This window comes from Arvicanthis niloticus, chromosome 4, assembly GCF_011762505.2.
Source record: "Arvicanthis niloticus isolate mArvNil1 chromosome 4, mArvNil1.pat.X, whole genome shotgun sequence".
NCBI classification, from domain to species: Eukaryota; Metazoa; Chordata; class Mammalia; order Rodentia; family Muridae; genus Arvicanthis; species Arvicanthis niloticus.
Genome location: NC_047661.1, coordinates 34,086,052 through 34,102,206, shown reverse-complemented (window position 1 = coordinate 34,102,206; position 16,155 = coordinate 34,086,052). Strand labels below are relative to the sequence as shown.

Genomic DNA, 16,155 nt, shown 5'->3' with positions numbered 1-16,155 from the left:
TTTGGAATTACTGTTCCCCTTTGAGGAAACAAAAGCTTCCTGCTCCTTGCTTGTGCTCATTAATCGGGAGAATTATGTGAGTGGAAGTTCGCTCAAGAACAGGAGAAATGGAATGAAGAAGGGAGAGTCCTGCTTATGCTCATTAATCAGGAGAATTATGTGAGTGGACATTTGAGCAAGAACAGGAAAATGGAATGGGGCGGGGGATGGGGAGTTCTCCATTTTCCTGTTGAGGAATCTGTACAGGATTGAGTAAGGAACATTCCCCATTTATGAGTTTTTGGAATACCTAACAGCTAAAAATGGTATTAATTTGGCTTTATACAAATGATGATTGGTAGATCCAAAGCAAATTATACAGAATTTGTGTAGGTCATATAAAAGGGAAGTCATGTGACCTCCATTATTAGTCTGATAAGGCAATTATGTCATGGCATTTTCTCAGATAAGGACCTAACAGAAAAGCTCTGGCATTTTCCATGATTCCTTTCCAAGTTATTTCCTGCCTCCATCACCTCCTAATCCTTCACCCCCTCCCCTAGCTTCTTTCCCCTCCTCCCTCCAGCCAACTTTGCTTCCACAGAGATTCTCTGTTTGTTGTTTTTATTCCGAGATTCAAAAGCATATTTAATCATGGGTCTGAACATAGCTTCAGGATAATGATGGCATGGGATTCTTCTCATTAAATTCAAACCACAGAGACCCAGAGCCAAGGCTGGTAGTTGAGATGCTTTTTCTTTTGGTGTTTGTTTTTTTTTTTTTTTATAAGACACTTGGTTAGAAGCAAACAGTTTCAAGTGTGTTTAATATTTTTTTAAAAAAATGTTCAATGTAAGTTTTAATATACTTTGTTTAAATGTCTTTTTAACTGACAGACAAAAATTAAAATTGTGTATATGGATAGGGTGTTAGGTTTCAGTACATGTGTGCATTGTAGAATGCTAAATCAGATTAAACATGTCCATCTCCTCAAGATTTCATTATTTCCTTCTGTAAAAACACATTCTTTTAGCTTTATGAAATGGACCTGAACACTCTGATACAGTCACACTAAAACTTAGTACCTGTTGATTTTAATACATTCTAAATTATAATCAGAATAGCTTATAGATCCAAACCAATATGTCCTATACTCTCCTCATTTTCTCCAGCTATTATAATGTGACTCCCTTCTCAAGCTTTGGCGCTACGCGTGCCTTCATGCAATTATAAGTATTGCCTAAGATTCAAAGAAGAGACTTTTTAATTTGATGGAGCAACTTGCAAATGAAGACGGAGTCCTCTACTGAATTCAGTAAATCACGCTGTGCTGACAAGAATCAGAAAAAGACTATTTTCTGCAGTCACTATGATCTTTCAACTTCTCAAATTCAGATGACGATCTTAAACAGCAGTGTGTTATATAGGTCTTAAGAAATAATTGTGTCTGTTCATGCGGAGCTGTACGTAGCCACGGCTCTAGTGTGCAGAAACTTTCTAGCTTTGTAAATATTAGATTTGACAGTGTTGCTAGGAAACACCGGGAAGTAAGTCGAATACAAATTATGAAGTATAAACTTTGCTGTTGCAAACAGAGAAGCCCTGAGGCACTTTCTATTGTCAAAACAGCTGTGAATACAACATTTTTATGCACGCGTTAAAGTTAAGAAGCAACTCCTTAAAACGAAGTAATTGTTTTCTGTTTCATTTTCCAATTTCTTTTCTCTCTGAGAGCGGAGCTGCTTAAAGTCACCGGGACAATGTCTATTCTCAGTTCCCTGTTTACTTCTTCTGGATTGGCTAAGCCCCTCTTTAAGTGTATGCTTTGTTCTGGGAAATGCTTTGGATCCGTTGAGCAACACACTGCTACTGTTAAAAAAAAAAAAAAAAAAAAAAAAGCTGAGTAATGTTGGCGCTTTCTCAAGCTGGAGCTTTCTCATGTGGCTGATGCAAACCTGGAGAATTTGCATCATCATGCAGCCCAGTAAGTTGGTGTGACAGGCGGTAGCTTAAATACGAGCCCACGAGGAAGCTGAGCTGGTGTGTAATGATAGGGCAGCAGCCGCCGCGGCTGCAGCTGACTGACTGCCCCTGGAGCGGGTGCCATACAGGTGCTCCGAGGACTAAGAGGAGTAATTATATAGCCGCGACGGCTGAAACACACCTCTGAGTTTTCACCTGTGGACACGATAGTGCAGAGCCAGTCCGTGATAGCAAAGGGGAAGTCAAGACCGAACAGTGATCAGTCACCTCTAGAGAAACAAGTTGAAAGTTTTATTTTTGTTTTGTTTTCTTTTGTTTTTCCCCCCTCTGTTTTCTTTTTCATCCCCCCCCTCCTCTGGTGTGACACTGCCATGGTCAGAAAGCCAGTTGTGGCCACCATCTCCAAAGGAGGTTACCTGCAGGGCAATGTGAGCGGGAGGCTGCCCTCCATGGGGGACCAAGAGCCACCTGGGCAGGAGAAGGTGGTTCTGAAAAAGAAGATCACTTTGCTGAGGGGGGTCTCCATCATCATCGGCACCGTCATCGGATCAGGCATCTTCATCTCCCCCAAAGGCATACTCCAGAACACGGGCAGCGTGGGCATGTCCCTGGTTTTCTGGTCTGCCTGTGGAGTACTGTCACTTTTTGGTGAGTGTGCTTCTTCTCTGCTGGGGGTGTGGCTGTGTGGCTCTCTGGGAAATCGAAGAGTTATTTCTGAGGAGTAAATGAATGGGCAAATACTACAGGAAATATTTTGAATTTTTGTTGTTGTTGTTCAGGTATGTGCACTACCCAAACACACCGTCCACTGTTGGCACAAGACTGAATCCTCTCAGATTCCTTCCTGCAGGCTATACTCTCCTTTCCTGCCCGAGTCAGACTCCTCTTTGACTTTTTTTCTGGTTTGCTGAGAGCAAAAAAGTAACTTTGATGACCCAGAAAACCAAGCAAGCCTTCCGTGCAGAGGGCTTGGGTTTTGTGAGGCTTGCTTAGAGCAGAGTTTTGGCAGCTGGCTCGCTGGGTCAAACACCTGTGAGGTGCAGCCGGCGTGGCCTATTTACACGCAAAACTGAACGTTCAGAACAGTGTCACGGGCCTTTTATTAGCTAAATAAATGGGTGGTACTCTTTGCCCTTTTTAATATTTTTAATTCATGGGCTTGTCTGTTCCTAATATTATGCTTTTGAAAGTCCTTGGGAAGATATGTACTGGATGTGACTCCGTCTCAGTAAACGGTACAAGGGCTAAGGCTTGAGCTTTTTTCTCCTTTGCTTTTTTCTTAATGCCTTAAAAAAATTTTCTCAGTATTAGTTTGCAAACTTCACTTGGGTGTCAGTCTTCCCTCCTTGCCCGGAGGATCTGTTTTCTTCATCTGTATTTTACTAGGTCTCTGGGGAAACAGATACTTTCTCGGCCCATTCAAAAAAGTTCATCTGACCAGAACTGGTATTATTATGCTTAGTATTTTATTTTCTCTTCAAAATTTATGTCTCTCTGGGTTGAGGATTAATATTGCAGAGGAAATAATTGGTCCTTGATCAGGAGGGCAAAGCAAGATAAAACTCTCCTAAGTTCATTGTAAAGGTCACAGAAACCTGTGAATGGTCAATTATTTTAAAATTTGGTTTATATTATGGGGCAATACTTTGGTTCCAAAGTAGCTGACACTTGAAAGTTACTTTGTTAACCCAGAACCAAGTTCCTCCGGGACCAAGCGTTAACTCTAGTTCCATTCGTTCTTTCAGCTCAGGTCTTATGACACTTTACATCACTGATTGGGGAAAGTTTCCTACCTAGAGAACTCAAATACTTGCTTTTAGGAAGGAGGCATTTCAGAGAATTTTCAAAGCAGTCTTGCTATAGAAAAGTCTATGAAGAGAAAAGTCTATGAAAAGTCTATTAAGAGCCTGGAGAACTTGGCAACATCATTTATGTGAATAGATTATGCTTTATGGAATGTTTTGGTGATACCTGTCCCTTTTCTTCATTCTTTGGAGTAATACAGTTATTAAAAACTTCAACAGAATCCTTATCATTATTAGTATTAAAGTGGTTCTGGCATATGCAGGTCCAGATAAGCAAGAAGAAACTCAATTGTTGATCTTAAAAGACCGTGTACCCTCAGGCTTTAAGCATCTTACAGTACTTGATATATTTAGAATAAATCAATATCTAATCAGAAAAATTACAACCAGTTCCTTGAACTTTGCATACTTACACACAGGCAGCTCTCACTGTGTGATTTGATTTTTTCACACGCACAATCAATGCTTATTCACATGCTGTAAAATAAAATACTTGGAATGTTGAGCTAGTTAAAGGCACACTGACTTGTACTGTGAAAATATGCCTATACATGAGTCTGCCATCTTTGGTGGGAGCTCAGGAAACTACAGAGCTAAGGGGGTATGTGTAACCTGGAGTGGAAGTTTGACTGCCAACTTCAGAGATGCTCTCTCATGTTACTGCTACTTAAATTACTGGGAGCGTTTGAACACCAAGTCTTTACAAATAAGAAGCAAAGAAAAATATAAGGAGAAAATTCTTTTTTGATTAAAGCTCTAGAACTCAAGGGTCTAGGTATTTTCAAGTCAAGAATGTGAACGTGGATGGTCCCCAACTTAAGACAGTTCAGCATGTGATAGCTTTAAAAAAAAAAAACTTACAGCAGTAGGTGACAGTAATTCTTATTCAATAAATTATTTGATATATCTTAACGGTTATAAAATGAACTTTTGTAGGATGATGTTGTCTAGCTCCAGACAAGTGTATAGGATGGTGCCTAGGTTATATGTGGTACATACAGTTCCCACTGACTGGTGTTTAGAATCTACCATGTTTTGGGGGCAAGGTCACCCCTCTCTGGAAGGGGAGCAGCATCTGTGTTTGGTTTACAACTTTTTGAGCACTGAGGTCAACACATGGACTTTTATAGCCTGCTTTGAACTTCTTTTCATCTGGGCATATAGTTATGGAGCTTGAGAACTTTAAATGAAAATTCCATTCCCCCCCAGAACTCAATTTATATCTAGGGCAAAGTGTACAGAGGTCTGGGCATTGATTCCTTGACAGTAAATTCCAAGGTTTTTAAGAGTCTTTCCAATAACAAGGTTATATTGGTTGCTTTTCTGGACAACCTACCAACATGATGACCATTTTTTTTTTTCCAAAAAGAAAAAAAGTTTGCTAGTTGTCATTAGGTCTAAGTTAATGAAGTACTTCAGTGGCTATCTGTAATTTTACCACTTTAGTATCTGGAACATTGGAAAGCAGAATTGCTTGCATTGTTCTTTTAGATGGAGTCTTGTCTCAGAAGATGAGTCTGGGATGTGGTCGTAGTATCTTTTCTCATTTGTTCACTCTTTTAAAAAAAATGCTCCAGGTGAGCCTGACAAAGTGCTACTCAGGTTTCTCTAATTTTTGAAATTATGTTTATTTTGAGCATTCTGCAGGGGACACTACTGATCAGTAATTACTTTGCACATGTGGAGCCTCTTGAGGTGCTTGGGCAGAAACCCTGTTACCATTGAGCACTAAGTGATGTAGACACAGGTGTTTGATTGATTAGCTGTTTGATTGACTGATTGACTTTTAGATGAAATTAAGATTCATTTTTCATGACCTTCCTAATTAACTATGAAGCTATTGGTAAGTAAAGTAATATCATGTGGTGTGTTTGCTGTGTCAGAGTCAGTCCTATCTGTGGTTCACCTTCCCACCTTTACATCCAGAATGCTTTAATAAGATGAAAATTCATGTTTTCACCTCAATGGGTGTGAAACTTAGGGTTTGGAGAGTTTAAATATAACTTTCCCAATCTTATACTAGTGCTATTTTAAAACACTCACATTTTAATTAATAATTGATTTTCATTACATACATGACTGTAGATTATGGAATTTCTTTTTAAAAGAATCATTGTTTTTAACTGCCTGGGTGTACTTTTTAAAAACATCCAGAATAACCATTTCTAGGAACAGAACAATCAAGTCAAGATTCATTTTGCTGATAAAGTATATTGCACAAATTAACTGAAGTCTCACACATCATGTAGTCTCTTCTTTCCCAAAGAACAGATAACCTGTATTTTAATTTGCCACAGAAACATTATTTATTAAAATTTATTAAAACACCATAGTGAGATCAGTTTGAGTGAATAGCTTGTCTTAGTATAAGATGGTGTTGTTATTTAAATAATAGGTCAGTATCATTGATGGCTGACATCTCTTTTCCCTTTCCTCTCTGGTTTCTGACCACAAATTCTGAATCATGTTTGTAGGTACCATTTCAAACAAAATTTCTTTTCTTACATTTTTTTTTTCAGTTAATGTTAGTTATCTTTTATGTGTATGGATGTTTTGCTTGCACATGTCTGGTGCCCAGGGAGGCCAGAGGAGGGCATTGGATCACCTGGCACTGGAGATACAGATGGTTGTGAGTCCCCATGTGGATGGTGGGAATTGAGTCTTCTGGAAGAGAAGATAGTGTTCTTAACTGCTGAGCCATCTTTCCAGTTCTTGGCGTTTTCGTTTTTTTTGTTTTTTTTTTTTATTAGTTTGAGTCAGGTCTCAAGTGTGAGGAAGTTAAAAGAGGAACTTGGTATGTCTCAGGAGATGACAATTATTCCCATGAAGAAGGTCATTCTAACCAAAGGAAGTAGCCACAGAGCATACAACCCAAACAATGATGTGTTGATTCTATCACAAGACTACTTGATGCTGTGTCAATTTTGTGCCTTTTTATTATCACCTTTCACAGGAGCCCTGTCCTATGCTGAGTTGGGTACGAGCATAAAGAAATCTGGTGGTCATTACACATACATTCTGGAGGTCTTTGGTCCTTTGCTAGCTTTTGTTCGAGTCTGGGTGGAACTGCTCGTAATACGGTAAGGATATGGAAACAATTAAGGGACAATAAACCTATTCATTTCATCACTTTCCTGAATCATCTTGACTGTTTTAACTAATTACAAATGTGTGTCATGTGATTTTGTTGAAAAAAATACAGACCCTAAGGCATAAAAAATTTTCTTTAAACTCCATCTTTTTTATAGATATATGTTTTTCTAGAAAAGGCATTTATCTGAGATGAGGGGAATCTTCAAAATTCACGTTGATAAATCACACCTTGGATTGACCAGACACGATATAATGTGTTAGGAATTAAAGGTGTTTTTGTTTTTTTATTGTTGATTATGTCATCAGGACATTTAACTTTACTTTTGTGACTAAGAAATGTCTGTGCCAAACAGCTTAGTGTATTATCAAGTCTTATGCTTTACAAATAGTGAAAAAAAAAATCAAGTTAACTCAGAATGAGTGATTCATTTCCTCACATTAAACAAACCGACGATTTGCAGTTGCAAAAATTGTTTGATTGTACTGCTGTAAGGCTCTGTCTCCCTTCCTGATTCTCTTGGCACAAAATAGCGCCAAGTCACTCTGAATAGCAAATTTCCCTCAACATTGTGAGGAGTCTGTGATGTCACATGTACAGTTTGTGTCACAGGTGTTTTGTGCTCTGAGGGATGTGATTTGCACTTTGCGATCACAGGATTCATTAGAAATCATTAGGGAACCTTGCTCTCCTGTAAACAGAAGACTCAGAGTACTAAAATATCAGCTATGTTTTCATTCTGTCACTAACAGAAGTGACAGGCAGAGCTTGAAGTATCTGCTAACAGGAACAATTGTTACGGTCAGAGTAGTGCAGGCTTCATTGGTAACAACAGTTCATTGTTGCTTCGAAATTATTAGTGTTAAATGATAATAAAAAGAGTTTGTTTTTGTCTTTTGACTTTCCTAAGATTTCTCTATCTGGGATGTACTTCTGTACTTCTCTCTGTCATTGTAATCATATGTACTCTTCAAAGTTTATTTTGTATGTGCATATTATATAATACATATAATATACATAATTTCTGGTTTATCCCTAGTTTGTGGTACTTTTTCATCTCTCAATGTCTTAATTCTTCTGAAAAAAAAAAAAACAAAAAACAAAAATGGCCTCTACAAATAACTTGAAATTGAATTCAACACCTTCTATAGCAATACTTTAGCTACCTATTAGTATTTTCCTATTAGAATTATAAGCATTTCAAGTATGTGAGAACAGGTCTTACACCTTTTATGGCTTTCATACTATTTACATCAGTACCCTGTGTATTTTAGATACTAATTCCTTCTTAACAAGTATTAGGAAATTCAAGATTATGTTATTTTGAATGTAACATACACAGCATAGAAATAAGAACACTTCTGTAGAATGCTGGCCTGTCAGGCTATTGAGCTTCCCAGACTCATGTCCTTCATCTTTACCCCATCTTCATCCATGCATTTGTGGTGTAACTTTAGCTAATTGTTCAGTGTTGCTATGACAGCATGATCATTCCATTTGCACTGGACAGATATGGTACCCATTCATTAATTTATCTTTCCACAAATTGCTGCTGAGTGGCAAACAGCAAGATAAAGAGATCTAAATTGGAATGAGCCATAATTTATGCTCCTAAACAGCTGATAATCAGATGCACCTTAATTTTGAAAGAACTGTTCTATGGTGTGTGTGTGTGTGTGTGTGTGTGTGTGTGTGTGTGTATGCAAGTTACCTAAAAAAAAATCCTAGAAACTTTTGAATACATTTGTATTCCCTAGGATAGTCTTTCAAACTAGCAAAATAGCAAATTACATGAAGGACATCATTCCCTAGGATATAAATTAATTTCTTCTCATGATATCTGAAAGTAATATCCATGATATATAAATGCTTCTCATTAAAATTATACTTCCAAATTAAGTCAGTAGTGCCATAAATAATCTGCAAAACTAATCCAAGCAAAGTCACCCAACAGAACATGATGGGGACTTTAAAGTTGAGGTCATGTAGTCACATGATGTTCGATACTTATTGAGTTTCTACCGTAACAGATGCTGTGCTTGCCATTGCACTGGGATAACATTCTAATTGGGGGGTGGACACAGTGTTGTTTCCACAGACTTCAAAGTCAAGCAGAAGGATGGGGTTACTATCTGGGGATCACCTTAACTAGAATAAAAACCCTAGTGTAATAAACAGTGTGGAGGGGACAGGCTTGGTGCTGTGTAAAAGGATGCTTGCACAAAGGGAAGGTTGGAGTCACTTCTCTGGACCAAGACTAAAACTAGATATTAAGTACAAAAAGTAGCTATATGAAACGGCTCTAGGCAGAAGTGATTCAGTTGTTCTTGGGAAGCTTGTGTGTGCAAGGACTGACCACGGTCAGAACATGTTTTAAGGATACGGAAATGATGCTACCAGATTTAGGTTTAGAAATCAAAGACTTCTATAAATGATAGAGAATAGCAAAACATCCCCTTTGGAGGCGGGAGTCTCCAAACTAAAGAAATGTAAAGAAATGGGGAGAGAGGAAAGTTACAGTGTTTGTGGTTTTGACTGGAGGTAGGAGATCAAGGTTGGAGACAGGTGATATGGGTTGGTCTCTGGTGATCCAGGGATCAGGCCTAGGTGTTAACCACAATAAGGAAGAGAAGCTGAAAGGAACGCTTGCTTGGGATGTTAAGCAATTTTGTGGATTTCCTTGTGTGTGGCAAGAATATGCCCTCATATTTAAGATGAAATGGAATATTCCTTTTTTCCCTTTGAAGAACTCAAGTGGTATGACTTATTGTCGTCTGGATTGCTATCTTCTCAGGCTGATTTTTGTCTTCTTATTCTGTGGTTCTCTCTAAATAAATATTCTTAAGAAATTAATACTACTCACTTGGTTTTGAGATTTCTTTTTACTAAAAAATTAAGAATCAATATTAAATATTTAGACATGTTGGGATAAACATTTCTTACTACTAATTTTCAACAAAAGTTTCTTTTTCTTTGTTTTTTTTTTTTTTTTTAAATTAGCCCTTCTTAGTGTAGACAATATTGCATTTGGAGTGTACAGCAACTTAATGAAATATGAAGCTCTAAACATGATAGACTTTCATGTTAAATATGTTCCACATGTTAGATACTAAGATCTAAAGATCAGCAAAAATGTTATTTATTGTATCCTGTAGTTAACCTAAATATACTCTCTCTCAGCCCTGGAGCTACTGCTGTGATATCCCTGGCATTTGGACGCTACATTCTGGAACCATTTTTTATTCAATGTGAAATTCCTGAACTTGCAATCAAGCTCGTAACAGCTGTGGGCATCAGTGAGTATTAGAGCTGTAACAGAAAAGACAAGCAATGTAACAAAGTGACTGGAGGCAAATTTTCTTTAGAGTCTGCGTGGCATCTCCCAAATTGTGGTGGGTTGTTTGGTTGTTGTTGTTTTTTGTTTTTTGGTTTTTTTTCTTACAGTTCCCAATCTGTGTTGGAAAATAGAGACAGGAGGAACACAAGGTTTGAAGTGGCCTCTGCTATTACAATGTATTCCAACTGTACACTTGATCAACAGATGTGATGACTGATTTCTTAAAGCAGACAAACCCAAACTGCTTCCTTGGTAAAACATTAAATAGACTGTGCATCAGAAAGCACTGTTCAGGATGAAGAACTATTCTGAGGAATTGTTTGTTTTTTTTGTGTGTGTGTGTTGGAAATTACCTTAACATGTTGAATTATTACTCATGAATTGTGCTGGGGTTAAGTTTACATGTTGGATGTATGTGTTGTGTTTGTGTAGTTTACAGTGATATTAGTTGTCACCCTTAGGGTTACCATTTTCTCTACCTATTTCCACCTATAATAAGATTTTTTTTCCCTGAAGATTTGATAGTCAGTAGCCTTTCTCAGCTAGAAGATTTCTCTATGGGCTACAAATTAGGAAGTTGTTCACTTTATTATTTATTAATGGGCATAGATTTTTAAAAGTTAAAGAAACAGAGAAAATGAAAAAGAGGAACATGTACAAGATTACATAGTGATACAGAGTCACATCTGATGGTCATTTCCTGTAACACTCTGGAATCTCATGGAATAGGGTAATAATTGCTGGTTGAGCTGTTGTTGTCTGAGTCATATGATGATGGCTAACTACGCTTAACAATCTCAGAAGTGCTACACAGGAATAACTGAATTGCACACACAAGAAGACTGGTTAGAGAGTTGCTTCACAGTGGCTTACAAGAATAACACAATGATCGATTCACGTTTGACATGAATGGCCCAGGGGCTAGTCTGTAACAAAGTGCTGTAACAAAGTACTAGTGATTGTACATAAAGACATCTCTGGTATGGCAGACATGGATGTCTGCACTAAATAGATAAATCCTAAACGCAGTTATTCTGTGATATCTCTAGAAAGACAAAGGAAATGACTCAGCGTAGACATTTTAGAGTTCTGGGCAGTTAAAATTCCATGGACCTAGGAACACCTAGGGACAAATGACCTCACTTCCTCTGTATCTCAGTATTCTCCTGAGATAATTATACCAGTGTTGTGGAGGCTGTGAGGACTCAGTCGTATATAGAGTATTTGTGATGATGACGGACTTATTAAGAATGCAGGGCTAGTGATGAATATTTATACTTCTGTGGAGAAATGTCACCAGAATTCCCTGGAGACCAGGGACCTCTACAAGGCTACACCTCTAGTCTTGCTGTTTGTGCTTAGTAGCTGTCTATTACTGGTTGACTTTATATGGGGAAGTCTAAGGATTTTCTTTTTATTGTAGTAAAAGTACTTGCAGTTTGTGACCTGTTAAACTGAAGTTTCAGGTGGCTTCAGTACTCAGGAAGAAGGGAGATGTGTGGCCAAAAAATACAGTCTGCTAGACAAGATGTTAGAACTGGTGCCACGAGCTTTTATGTGCTGAATCATCTCCCACAACGGTTATAATTCCCTGGAGACCTACAACCTGGAGTTGGAATAAAGAGTCCTGGTTTCTTGGTTGTGCGATTTGTTAAACTTATTTATGGTTCTGTTTTATCGATTTATAAAATGCTTATGAAATACCAGTGTATCTTGAATGACTGTAGAAATATAAAATTATATCAGAGTTTTAAGATTTTGAAGAGCCCCATCAAGCACATGGGACGCTCTTGATGACTCTGGTGTTGCGCAAAAGGGTTGGACTAACAGCCATTTTTACATCTGCCATGTTCTCTTTCCCTGAGTGAGACCATGTCACATCACAGTTGTTTTATGAAGACTGAGAAGAGAAAAGGAGTATTTTAAAGAACTCCATAGACTAACAATACATACTACTAACTAAAAGGCATAACCAAAGATCTTAAAGCAAACCCTGATATGGGGATATTTACAAAACCGCAATTTTTATCTGCTATGAAGATATTTGCAAAGCTGTAATTTTTACCTGCTTTGATCAAGATATTAGATGAATAATGAAGATATATTTGTAATTTAGCTTTGAAAGTCTGGATGATTCTCTTATTAAACCCAACTTTTTGTTTTTTAGCCTTTTTTTAAAGGAGACATTAGTATTTTGTGAAATTCAAAATGTTAAATCACCCCCTAAAAAAAAAAAATCCTTTAAAGCAATTTTAAGAAAGGTCACTAAGCTGTGCTTGGGCTCACATTTGCAGTTTGGTGGAGGGATGGGTAGAGAAGAGCCTGGAGGCTTGATGGACCCTTTATGTCTTGTTTTATTTTTGCCACAAGCTATAAATATTAGTTTGTAAATTCTGATATAAGCTATAGATCCTGATCAGGGAACAAATTCCTAAGCTCAGAAGTACTGAAAGAGAAACAGGAATATTCTCATGTCTCAGGGGGAAATAATTGAAGGCAATGGATTAATTGGAAAAGTCAAATGGCCTTTAAAAGGAATTTAGCTTTAATGGAACAACAGGGCGGAGGGGATGGAGAAAGAGAAATTTACCTGGGGGCAAATATCTCCCATACTTTATTCTTCAAAGTGAACATAGGTGGTGTTTTGCCTGTTACAGGAAAAGGTTGTGGAGATGTAGAAAGTAAGAGTTTAATTGCATAAATTACTTCCCTGAGTTCCTTGAGGGAAATGAGGAATTTAAGTCTCCAGTTTAGTATAGAAAAAGGTCAAACTTCAAAAGAGTTTCAAATTTTGTAAAATATTAACAGACCCTTTGAAAGATATCTGCAGAGTGGGGGGCAGGATTTATCTAAATGCTAACTTACCCTCTTTTTTCAAAGAACCCCACTTCTGGCCAATGATAAGCATGAGACACTTGTGTTTATCCAAAATTCTGTCCATTTTAGTAAAAATATTAGGTATGTCAAAGTGTAACTGGAAAATCTTATAAGTTGACTTTGGCTTGTGTCTCTAAGCTGAATTCTAACATGATCAATAACCTTCTATGGAAGATAACATGCTTTATGGCTCTTATAGTTTGAAGGAACGGAGACACATATTCAGTATTTAAAATGTTGAGTCTATTGTTCTGGTCTCTAAAGCTGAACCCTAAAGAAGCATATTTTCAAGAGGAATATGAACCTTAAAGAAAAATATCCTCAAGTGGAATATTATAAAAGTACTTTCTTCTTGTGTTATGACATCTACCTATGCCATTCCTCAGCGCATCTCTCTGAGCCTCATATCCTTTGCTGGTTAACTTTACAGCGATACAGTCATATTGCACAGCATTAACCTTTGTGGGAGTAATCAAGAGGAACAAAGAAAATGGCATTTATATTTCATTGTGAAAAATAGCTAGGGGCTGAAGAGTTGGTTCAGGAGGTAAAGTGTCTGCTAAGCAAGCATAAAGACCTACCCTCAGCCTGTAATCCCAGGACTGTTAGAGACTGGAAGACCTTCAGGACCAAGTCAATGAGCTCTGGGTTCATTGAAAGATCCTATCTCCAAAATAATGTGGAGAACAACTGAGAAAGATGGTCGGTCAACAACTAAACTATATCTGGTCTCTTAATGTGTGTATACACATGCACACCTGCATGCACTGTGCAAACACATGAAAACACACACAGACAGAGAAAGACGAACTCAAATCAGCCCAGCCAATTCTGCAAATATATTACTGTTGTTTCTGTTTTTCTGGAGCCTTCAAATTGTATTGAAAATATATGATTGGTCTGTGTTGGCAATTCAATCATAGTGTATATATGTGTGTATCTCATTAAATTTGAAACTTAGGTATTTTTACTTCTTCCCTCCATTAGCTAAATTACAACAAAATAAAGCTGAATCTTTGATAGATACACACAACAAGATATACGGGTGCCGAGGAAGGGCAACCATATCCTTCAGGATTGTCCATAAAAAGTGGAATTCAAGTGCCCTGAGATCCTAAGTCAGACATGAACACTCCCTGAGAACTAAGAAAAAGAGAAGTCACAAGATGTCAGGAAACTGGTTGTATCAGTGAGCTCACACATTCCTTTTGAGCTATTTCCTTATTGTTTCATCTGTAAGCTGATGGTAAAGGCTTGAGCTCCAGACTTAGCCTACTGGTGTCCTTCTAATCTTATCTTAATACTTACTGCCTGTATATTAACATGGGCAAGTTAAACAGAAGCTGGAGTTTTCCCTGTTCCTCTGAAACACACACCTGATAATAGCAACCATGTCATAGAAATGTGAGGAATGGCAAACATTATCCATGGATGTCTTTGCACAATATCTGACAGAAGATAATAGTTTACATTTATGTAGTGCTGTCTGTGTCTATTCCTAACATCGAGATCAATGATACAGAGTTGGCCCTCTGCCTTCTAAAGGTTCTCTTTGAAATCAGTGTGTCCAGGAAATGGATGCTGAAAGATAAAGCAACCCAGCAGCGGCTGCAGAGAGAAGTGGAGGCACCAGCTTTATCTCATCATGTGCCATTCAAATATACCATCTGTATGTTTTATCAGTTTAGCACGAAGCACTCCAAAGACGGAAGTCGGAAAGAATATGAATCTGAGAGACTACCCAATAATCTGTAACATCTCTCTTCAAAATGAAAGACAGCGGTGAATGATTTCATGTGCAGAAAGAAATACTTGGTAGTCCTTAAACCACAGCACCAGTCTCTTAAGATTCTCCTAAACATCTTTTTAAAATACAACTCCTTTCAAAAATGGGCTTCTTCTTTCTAGAATTTGTGGATATAGCATTCCCTGCTACATTTTCGTTTCTAGGAAACTGCATCTTAAGTAAGTAAATAAAGTCCACTTATTTCTGAATTTTCATTTTGGTAAAAGTTTGAAGTAAACAAAAAACAATTTTTTCCCCATGAGTGAAGTGAATGGTTACTTAAAAGATGATTTGGGCCAGAGCACTGGCACAGACATCTTATTATTAAGATATGGGTAGATGGTGTGTGTATTTAAGAATTTAGATATATGGTTTATGTCAGAAGCTCAGAATGCTCCTGTGTTTACCGAACATCAAGACCCTATTGAATATTGTTGGATAACTCTCTTAGGCACATTTAAATTCCACTGCTCAGACACAGGATGGAGAATCTCTCCTGGCTTCCCCATAGGCAGCCTCCTTACTTGCTAAGCTGTAGTTACCTCTGGGTCACTGAGGTGAACCTACTGCAATATGGCAAACCTACTAATGAGAGAGATACTAGATGCTCAGGAAAAAAAAAAAAAAGTGGAGTTTGGAGAAAGCTTTGAGGAAAGCCAGTCTTACTATGACTTCTTTCCTTAGCTAAGGGAAAATGCAAAGTGGAAGGATTCATGATGCTTGTTTGACTTTTGTCTTCCATTTGTCTTTTAAAGTTTAGAAAATACAGAGAAATATTCCAGATCATCACTGTTCTTCCTGTTTCAGTGGACAGCAAACATTTGCTTTCTTATGAGGACAATAAACCCTTTTTCTTCAAATATGCACATGGTCAGGTGTTCCTCAAATGAGAATATTTTTTCATGTGCCCTATGTCTGCTTCCTTTCTTTCCCTCTTTCTTCTTCTCCTTTCTCCTCTTAGGGCTTCTTTTCTACTCTGGATTACTTGAAATACGGCAAACACAGTGTTTCTTTGTTGCTGATGACAACCAATGCCAAGGGTTTTTTTTTTTTTTTTTTTTTTTTTTCACTTTTATGTCAAAGTTGGACCTCTTTAATTAAAACAGTCATCATTCTCATGTGATGAGCCACACGGTCACTTGCCTAGAGAAATAGTTACTCATTAGATAACTTGCAGAGAAGAAGGGTTGTATTTGACTATTTTCTATATGCAACATCTCTGTGTGTATTAGAGACAGAAACTATTTCGTTTTTCATCATTTCTGTTAAACTCATGCCTTTGAGCTCTGACAGGAGA

The 16,155-nt window shown here is 37.6% G+C and overlaps 1 protein-coding gene across 1 annotated transcript in view; it reads left to right on the top strand.

The window, feature by feature from the left end:
• The first annotated feature begins 1,983 nt into the window (after positions 1-1,983).
• Slc7a11 (solute carrier family 7 member 11) overlaps positions 1,984-16,155 on the top strand; it is a 76,506-nt gene continuing 62,334 nt past the window's right edge. The window contains exons 1-3 of the mRNA XM_034500483.2: positions 1,984-2,610; positions 6,721-6,847; positions 10,039-10,154. Coding sequence (XP_034356374.1) covers positions 2,334-2,610; positions 6,721-6,847; positions 10,039-10,154 — 520 coding nt within the window. The 5' untranslated portion in view covers positions 1,984-2,333. The remainder of the gene's footprint in view (positions 2,611-6,720; positions 6,848-10,038; positions 10,155-16,155) is intronic.